The 10,424-nt window shown below is 31.3% G+C and overlaps 1 protein-coding gene across 2 annotated transcripts; it reads left to right on the top strand.

Annotated features, from left to right (window-relative positions):
- The first annotated feature begins 2,606 nt into the window (after positions 1-2,606).
- LOC131998399 (uncharacterized) lies at positions 2,607-7,161 on the top strand. 2 transcript variants are annotated; one of them, XM_059370687.1, is made up of 3 exons: positions 2,607-4,100; positions 4,158-4,242; positions 4,314-7,161. In XM_059370687.1, the coding sequence occupies exons 1-3, from the start codon at positions 2,918-2,920 to the stop codon at positions 6,922-6,924; spliced, it is 3,879 nt and encodes a 1,292-aa protein (XP_059226670.1). In that variant the 5' UTR covers positions 2,607-2,917; the 3' UTR covers positions 6,925-7,161. The 2 variants fall into 2 exon arrangements, with proteins under 2 accessions (XP_059226670.1, XP_059226669.1); XM_059370686.1 differs by having other exon boundaries at positions 2,607-4,242.
- Positions 7,162-10,424: the final 3,263 nt, after the last annotated feature.

Here is a 10,424-nt window from a genome sequence, read left to right as displayed (position 1 = left end):
GAATATAGCTGCCAAAAAGACCAATATTTTGTCTATATGTATGCATTTTTCACCGGATTTTGACGAAAGGTGGAGTTGTGTGTCCAAAGTTCGACCCGGCCGAACTTAATGCCTTTTTACTTGTTTTTCCTTAATTTTCAGAGTGTAGTTTTTGGACCACTCACAGTAAAGGTGTCCCTAGCTATGCCACCAAGCTTTGGGACTGCTTGGGTGCATGATAAATGCCATAACTGGTGTTATGGTTTCAAGCGAAAAAAGGGAATTTTAAATAAGTTTTTGATCATTGGTCTCCGATTATGCAATGTTATCGATGCTTTGGGCTTCCTTTAGCAGCTATTTTGGTAACAAACCTTTTTTTGGTGACTCAATTGTCAGCAAAGGCCTTCCCCACATTTGTGGTGCACTGGAGTAGGAAAGGAAGAATGATGGCATAAAATGCTAATTTCATCGATAGTCCGTAGATAAACTTTGATCGTCCATGGACGACTGTCTTGGTGTGCTATGTGTATTAAAACTGACTGATATTTCCTCATACCACGAAGGTATAGGAAAACTATTTTTGCTTTCGTTTCCTCCATATCAGTCTTTTTTTTTTGCCTGCTTTCTTTGTTTTCTTGGAGGGCAGAAGAAGTTGATAATTGGTAGAGTTGAAAGGTTATTTCAGACTGCTATCTTCATTTGGGCTTCATGGGGCAAGGTAAATAAATACTGCAACTGTTATGGTTGGTGGCCTTTTTCTTTGTGCGCTATCATAGGAATTCCATCAAATTTGGGGCAAAAATGTGAGTAAGGTCTACTCTGTGTGGCAAAAGGATTTTTAAGCATTCGAATTTATTAATCCGTAAGAAGTTTGTTTTAAAGAAAATTATAAGCAAGACAATTGGAAAGCATTCATATACAAGTATTGTCTTAAAATGTGTATTGGCATATAAGATTCGTTTTAGAAGAATGAGTTTCAAAGAAAATTTCTCAGAGACACGATATGGTGATACTCGCATCTGGTTTGTTTCCGTTCCTGCAGAGTGACATCATAAACGGGGCCCTCAGGGCGCAGGACACTTGGGCCACTAGTAGTGTTTTGGAATAAACCCGGGGAAAACTGACATGGTGTTGATCACCACAAACGTCAGATATGCAAGCTTTAATCAGCCACGACTAAGGGGTCAAGAGATATCTGTATCATATTTCGCTAAGTATTTGAGTGTTTTTATATCCTCCACAATTGAAGGAGGGGTATTCTAACATCTAACATAAAGGTAGGCCCTCGAAATTTTGCACAAATACTACCAATTAGAGTAGGTTGGGATTGTAAATGGGTCATATCGGTCAATGTTTTGATATAGCTCTAATATAAATCGATCTACCGATTATACTTCTTGAGCCAACTCTAATCGGATTTGACTGACATTTTTATACCCACCACCGTAGGATAGGGGGTATATTCATTTAGTCATTCCATTTGCAACACATTGAAATATAAATTTCCGACCCGTCGTAAAATTCTAAGACGATTTAACGATGTCCGTGTGTCCGTCTATCCGTCCGTCTGTTGTAATCACTCTACAGGCTCAAAAATTGATATAATAAGCTGAAACTTGGCACAAATACGTTTTTTTGATGCACCCTGGTTAAGTTCTTGAACGGGCCAAATCGGACCATATTTGGATATAGCTGCTATATAGACCAATTTTCCGATAAATGATCTAATGCTCATAAAAACTTAATTTTTCATCCAATTCTGCTGAAATTTGAAACAGTGAGTAGCCCGACATCTGACCCAAATATGGTTCAGATTGGACTATATTTAGATATAGCTGCCATATAGACCGATCTCCCGATAAGGGGTCTGAAGCCCATAAAAGCTTTATTTTTTAACCGAATTCGCTGAAATTTGAAACAGTGAATAGCTTTAGGCCTCTCAATTTCAAACCTAAATATGGTTCAGATCGGACCATATTTAGATATAGCTGCCATATAGACCGATCTGCCGATAATGGGTCTGAATCCCATAAAAGCTTTATTTTTTATCCGATTTTGCTGAAATTAAAAACAGTGAGTAGTTTTAGGTCTACCAACATCTGACCTAAATATGGTTCAGATCGGACTATATTTAGATATAGCTTCCCTTTAGACCGATCTCCCGATAAAGGGTCTGAAGCTGGGGCTCGGCCGAACTTAATACTTTTTTACTTATTTACTATGACATCCTCTATTACATTAAACAGATGTGTCAAGTATGGCCCGAATCAGTCTAAAACCTGATATAGCTCCTAGTAATTTTACATTTTTATTCGATTTTGCAGAAATTTTGCACAATGATTTCTCCTACGGCTTGAATTGGTTCGAAACCTCATATAGCTCCCATATAAACCGGTCTCCCGAGTGCACTTCTTGAGCTTCTCGAGAGCACAATTCTATATCGCTCTTTAACCAAAGTAGTATATATAAGGGGGCTTTGGAACTTTGAGTATCGAGAGTATGAGTCATCGATGACGTCATAACCCCACCCCACCCCAAACCCCACCCCACCCCAAACCCCAAACCGCACCCCACCGCATTGATGACGTCATAACCGCACCCCACCCCACCCCATTGATGACGTGATAACCGCACCCAACCGCAGCCGATCGTAGCGCAGGTGGCGACCGCAGGGGGGTATGTGGTCAGATGGCGGGCCGCCGGTTGAAATGTGTGGACGGACATTAGGGCGCAGATCGCAGGGCGCAGATCGCAGGGCGCAGATCGCAGGGCGCAGATCGCAGGGCGCAGATCGCAGGGCGCAGATCGCAGGGCGCAGATCGCAGGGCGCAGTGGCAGATTTCGATGATGACTCATCGCCCAACTTCAACTAGTGTTGGAGGGTGGGTGATGTAGATTGCTGACCGCAGGCTATAGTTTGGTTTGAGTGTGAGAGTTTATGATTAATGTTGAATGTTGTGTGACCACCACACTGGAGTGTGATGAAATAATTGTGGTCAGTGTAGTTCTATTTTTTCCCAGGAAGAACAAGAGTAAAAAATTATATTTGTTTTCGTATAAAAAGGGCAAACGGTTTCATATTGTAATCATTATATTAAAAATCATTTATTTAATCAAATTCAAAATTATTGTTATAAAAATGAGAGAATTTGTATGTAATATTTGTGAGAAAACTTACGAACATAATCAATCTTTGAATCGTCATTTGCGTTTACAACATTCAATTGAGTGTGTGAAATGTAATCAGAATTTTAGTACTTATCCAGAGCTTTTAAAGCATATGAAGTCAATGGACCACAATGAAAAAAAAGAGGAAAAAACGGTATACTGTGAAAATTGCAATTTAGCTATTCCAAAAAATCAGTGGAAGAATCATATCAGCACTAACACACACATCGATAAGTGTGTAAAATGGTTAGATAAGGATGTGTCTTGCTTTGGATCTAGCTTTCAAAATCGAATAGAAAGTTATAAAATAAAAAATAGTGAGATCAATAACTTGATACCCGAAAACTTTTTCAAATCAATTCAAGAAAAAGTAATCAATATAATTCAAAAGGCGTTGCAAAAGCATGAATCTATTAAATATAATTGTACACTACATTGTAATTATATTTTGATGAAAGAGAAAGCGGAAGATGAAATTAGTTTATTTACACATCACACAAAAATGTTGGTACTATCTCCCTCAAGTACACTGGAAGAAATTTTAAATCATTATATTGAAAATTGTAATGAAATAATTAAAAAAATGAGTGAATTCCAAGAACGAGATAGTGGATGGACTTTAATCGAAATAAAACATCTAGAGATCAACATCAACAAATATACATGTTTGAGAGGATCTCAATACATAAATCTTCCTCCCAAAATAAGGAATAAAAAGGCTTGCATCAATGTGCAAAACAATGATGTCTATTGTTTTAAATGGGCAATAATATCAGCATTAAATCCACTTCCAAAGGAAAAGAAACCACATAAATGTAGCAACTACAAAGTAACGGACATTAAGGCACACATTATAACATTGGAAAATAATATAATATTAAATTTTGAAAACATGGAATTTCCCCTTACCATAAATAAAATCAGAGTCTTTGAGTTGCAGAATCCTGATATAAGTATAAATGTGTTCGGTTTAGAGGATGCTAAGATTATAGGTCCTTACTATTTTACAGAAGCTGAGAAATCAACTCACATCAATCTTCTCCTAATAGAAGAGGATGATAAATTTCATTACATCTGGATAAAAAATATATCAAGGTAAAAATAATAAGATATTATTTTGATTACAATACAATACTAATTTATTAAAAAAATATATATATTTTTAGATTGTTGCGAAGTTCTATAACAAAGAATAAAAATAGGATTCATTTTTGTAACACCTGCTTAACTCATGTTTCTTCAAGTAGTAGACTAGAGAAACACAAACGTGAGTGTAAAAAGATGGTGACAACAATGCCATCAGATAAAGATAAAATACTTAAATTTAAGAATTTTAAACATAAATTAGATATTCCATTCTCAATTTATGCTGATTTTGAGTGCATTCTTCAACCGTTAGAGATACAAAATTCAAGTAAAGTAAAATCAGTTCAAAAACATATTCCATTTGCATACAGTTATTATATCAAATGTTCATTTGATTCAAATTTAGACAAGATTAAAATTTATTCAGGTGAAGACTGTACAAAACATTTTTTTAACTCATTAGTGGGAGAGATTGTATGGATTTATAACAATTATTTATCTAAAGTAAAACCAATGAATTCCTTAACATCAATTCAACTACAATACCAAAAGGAACATCCGATTTGTCATATTTGTGAAAAGTCTTTTTTAAATACTGATGTTAGAGTAGCTGATCATTGTCATTTGACAGGTGAATACAGAGGACCTGCTCATAAAAATTGTAATTTAGAGTATCAAATAGCAAATTTTGTTCCAGTATTTTTTCATAATCTTTCAGCATATGATTCTCATTTGTTTGTTAGAGAACTCTCCTCTGTAGTTGGTGATATAAATATTCTTCCATTAAATAAGGAACTTTATATTTCTATATCGAAAAGAATTTATATAGATTCAAATAAGAGTATTGAAATACGTTTTCTAGATTCTTGTAAATTTATGGCATCTAGCTTAGAAAAGCTAGCGGGTTATTTATCTGATGAAGATTTCAATGCTGTTAAATCAACTTTTGTTAACGATAGTGAATTTAATTTAATGAAGCGTAAAGGTGTATTTCCTTATGACTATTTAGATTCTCCTGAACGATTAGAAGAAAACGCTTTACCACCTATTTCCAATTTTTTTAATAAGCTAACTAATGAGGTTTGTAGTGAGGATGACTATACACACGCTAAAAATGTATGGAATACATTTAAATGTAACAATTTAAAAGATTACTTATTACTTTATTTGAAAGTTGATGTTTTGTTATTATGCGATGTGTTTGAAAATTTTAGAAAAGTATGTAAAAAAATTTATAATTTAGATCCATGTCAATATTATACAGCACCTGGTTTGTCTTGGAGTGCAATGTTAAAAACAACTGGAATAGAACTAGAATTATTAACTGACTTTGAAAAGTATAATTTTATTGTTGAGGGTATTAGAGGAGGGATTGTTCAATGTTCTAAACGATTTTCAGTTGCAAATAATATATATGTAAGTGATTATAATCCATGTCAAGATTCAAACTTTTTAATTTATTTAGATGTTAATAATTTATATGGTTATGCTATGTCACAGTATCTACCTTACAAAAATTTTGAATGGGTTGGAAATATTGAAATGTTTAATTTGAATGATATCAAAGAAGATTCGGAGATAGGATATATATTAGAGGTAGACTTAGAATATCCATCCTCATTACATGATTATCACAATGACCTACCATTTTGCGCTGAAAATAAAAAACTTGGTTCTATGAGACAATCTAAATTAGTGTTGAATTTAAATGATAAAAATAATTATATCATACATTATAAAACTCTTCAACAGTGTATTAAACATGGATTAGTTTTAAAAAAAATACATAGAATTCTTCAGTTTAAACAAACGAATTGGTTGCAAAAGTATATTGATTTAAATAACTATCACAGAACTTTAGCTAAAAATTTGTTTGAACAGAATTTTTTCAAATTATTAAATAATGCTGTTTATGGCAAGACGATGGAAAATGTTGATAAAAGAAAATGTATTAAAATTGTAACTAACTGGGAGAGTAAAGGTAGAAAATTGGGTGCGAGGGCTCTTATAGCTAAACCTAATTTTCATAGTTCACTCAAAATATCTAACGATATGGTTGTAATTCAAATGAAAAAATCGCATGTTGAATATAATAAACCAATATATATTGGATTTACTGTTTTAGAACTATCGAAATGGAAAATGTATGATTTTCATTATAATTATATGAAAATAAAGTTTAATCAATCAACTACTCTAAATTACATGGATACCGATTCATTTATTTATGATATTAAAACAAAAAATTTCTATGATGATATTCGAAGTGATATCACAAAATATTTTGATACATCAGCGTATCCAATTAATAATATTTATAATTTTCCGTTAGAAAACAAAAAAGTTCTAGGAATGATGAAAGATGAATGTGGTGGAAAAATAATGAAGGAATTCATTGGTTTACGTTCAAAAATGTATTCAATTAAGATTGATAAAGTAGATGAAGAAATAAAGAAAATAAAAGGTGTAAAACATTGTGTTACAGCAAAACTTTCAACCAACGATTTTAAAAAATGTCTTTTTGAACAAATTAATTATTATGATTCTATGTATGTTTTTAGATCAAAAATTCATCAATTGTACACACAACATATACATAAATTAGTTTTAAATTATTTAGATGATAAGAGATTTATAAGAGAAAATGGTGTTGACACCTATGCTTGGGGACACTATAAAATAAAAAAATAATTAAAAGAAAAAAATGGTTTTGTTTGTTTTGTTTTTTTCACAAGATATTATATTTATTAAAGAGAAATTGTATACATAAATGACCACAATTGTAAGTATTAAATTTTTGTTTTTGTTTATAATTGTATTCGATAGGTGGTTTTAAATAATTAATAATTTCCAACGGTGGTTGTAAATTACCAAAACTATCAAAATATTCCTTATAGTTGTAATTTTTGTAATAGGCAACCCAATGTGTTCCTGACCCATTAGTTGTATCTAAATTAACTATTCCACATTCTTGTCGTAGTGGTTTGTTTGGTAATGAGTCACGCATAAAAACCCCTCTAAAGTGTTTCAATGGCTTGCAGTACTTAACCAAATCGATATCCGTCAATGGTCGATTGGGTAATCTACTTAGAAGTTTTTTGGAGCTGGTTTATAGTAAAGTCCATATCCTTTTTTATAAGGTTTAAGATATAATCCTTTTCCCATAGCAATTGATTCCATATATCTGTTATGACGAGTAGCTTCAGCTAATTGTTCTTTCCCATTTTTGATATCCTTAACTGCTTTTACAATAGCCGATCCTCCAGTTGCTAAACCTCCAAGGGCTGATAACGCAGTTAAAATTGGAACTATTGGTAGAAATCCACCAATTTTTGGTACTCGAATGACTCTTGGTACACCAATATTACTCTTCTTTTTATTTTTAAAACTTGAATGTACAACGTTTTTTGCAATTTTTACAGCATCATATATATTGTTAGGTTTCTTATCTTTTAATACTTTTAAAGTATTCTTAACTGTCGATGCAAATAATTTTTGCTTACATTGCTTTTTCTTCATTTTTCTTTTTGTTGTCATACCGAGTCCGAATTTAACTTTTGCTTTAAGTAAGTTTGTTACTAACCAAGCGTTTGCTCGTTCTTTCCAATTGCTATCTGTTGATTTAACTCTTTGACAAGCTTTTTCTATTAAAACTTTATCAGCTTGATGACGAGAATGAATATCTTTATTTTGTGAGTATGCAATATCGTGTTCTCTACAAGCTGAATCCAATAAATTTATTCCTTTGTCTCCTTGTGCTAAACGTTGTGCTAACTTAGTTCCTGGTCCACAAAATTGATATCCAGGTAAATGCACTTCAAACGGAAGATTATTAATTAAGTTGTTTACCAATCCAAATCCAGTAACAGACTGTTTACATTTATTATAAATCTTGTAATTAATAACCATAATTTTTTTTTTTGATTATGTAGTGATAGGGTACACGATTTAAATGAAAATAAGAGTTTTTGTATATATATACTTAAATTTATATTGAAAAAGTTTAGTTAGCAATATGCGTTTAATAGAACAAACTAAACAGATTGCTGTGAAAAACATTGATAATGTCTGTTCACAGAAAAAAAGGATTGTACATAGTACTTTATTACCAAATTCTATACGTGCCCTTATAGTAGGCCCATCAAATTGTGGTAAAACAAATGTTATGATTAGTCTCATAGAAAGCCCTAATGGCCTCAAATTCAGGAATATATATATATATTCTAAATCTTTATATCAACCAAAATATCAATATTTAAAAAAATTGATTACTCCAATCAAAGGAATAAACCTATTCACATTCTCTGAAAATGAAAAAGTTATAAGTCCAGCCAAAGCAAATATGCATTCTATAATGGTATTTGATGATGTAATTTGCGATAAACAAAATACTATAAGGGATTATTTTTGTATGGGAAGACATAAACACATTGATTGTTTTTATTTATGTCAAACATATACAAGGATTCCTAAACACTTAATACGTGATAATGCAAACATGATTATCATATTTAAGCAAGATGAAATGAATATTAAACATATATATAATGATCATGTCTTGGGTGACATGACATTTAAAGATTTTTTAAAGCTTTGTAGTGAATGTTGGAAAGATAAATATGGATTTCTTATTGTGAGCAAGGATGATCCCATTGATAAAGGTCGATATCGCAAAGGATTCAATTGTTTTATTCAGTTATAATATAAATCAGATTGATAACAGATATAATGTAGATTATAAACAGAATAGAGAGCAGATTGGTGACAGAAAGAAAGCAGATCGGTAGCAGATATAAAGCAGATCGGTAGCTGATATAAAGCAGATCGGTAGCAGATGTAAAGCAGATCGGAAGCAGATGGATACATAACCAAAAAAAAATAAAAAATAAATTATCCAATCATGAAGAGACACAATTTGTTGAAGGAAATTGTAAAAACACGAGCAGTATTGAAAGAAAAGTTAAAAAACATTAAACTTAATCAAATAGATAGGGATAATCTATTAGAAGATACATTTCAACCAATAACCAAACCTTTGAAGGATATTATAGGAAAACTAGATGAGAACAAAAAAGAAAGTAATCAGTATTCTAATAAATATAATGATAAAAATATTTATGATTATAATAAACAATATGAAGACGATGGAAAACTTGATAAAAACAATAAGGATGATGATGATGATGATGATAGCTTTATATCAGACATTTATAATGATGATGATGACTATATGTCTAGCAATGGACTTCAAATGAGAGATATTACCTCAAGTAATGATAATGAAAGATATAATAATCAACATTCATCAACAATATTTCCGAATATAGTAAATTCTACACATAAAGAAGATAATTCAGAAATAGAACAGATGGATATAGAGAAATTTTCACAAAAACGAAAATTTTCATCAGATGAAAATAACACTAATAAAAGGATAAGAAAAAATTATAATATTCCAGTTGATTTAAAGAGAAAAGATTATACACTAGAAAAATGTGGAGTGAATCGGAATGAGCTTAGAGAAAAATTAAAACGATCTAATGATAACAATCTCAGTTTATTTGACGATAACGATAATAAGCGGATGAAAAAATCACATCTATTTTCAAAACGAAAATGTGAATTTCAGTTAAATACTAATAAAAAACGTATAAAATTAACTAACAACAAAATCATAAATATAAATAAACGAAAAAGACCCTCACAATTAAATACTGATAGAAAACGTTTAAAATTGATTAATAACAACCAATTAAACTTGAATAAACGGAAAGGTGTTTCACAATTAAATCTTGATAGAAAACGTATAAAATTGAATAATGATATCTCATCAAAATTGAATAAACGAAAAGCTGTTACGCAATTAAATATTGATAGAAAGCGAATAAAATTGAGTAGTGATAATCTATCAGACATAAATGTAGCATCTTCATTACCCAACGTTCTACAAACACTTATCGATAATAGACAATTAGATAAAGTTTATGGATTTCATATAGATACAAATGGAAATATGTATTTTGGAAAAAATCAATTAAAATTTAATGGATGTAACTCTATTCAAATTGGGGAATCTATTTGGAAAATGTCTCCCGGACTATTTCAACTCATGTTTCACATTAAACCTCAACATTATACAAAGAAGGATTTAAATCAATATAAGGATATTTTGATGAAAACAAATGCTCATA

Source organism: Stomoxys calcitrans, unplaced genomic scaffold (genome assembly GCF_963082655.1).
Source record: "Stomoxys calcitrans unplaced genomic scaffold, idStoCalc2.1 SCAFFOLD_315, whole genome shotgun sequence".
Classification (NCBI taxonomy): domain Eukaryota; kingdom Metazoa; phylum Arthropoda; class Insecta; order Diptera; family Muscidae; genus Stomoxys; species Stomoxys calcitrans.
Note: the sequence above shows the minus strand (reverse complement) of the source record. Positions and strands in the feature narration are given on the sequence as shown.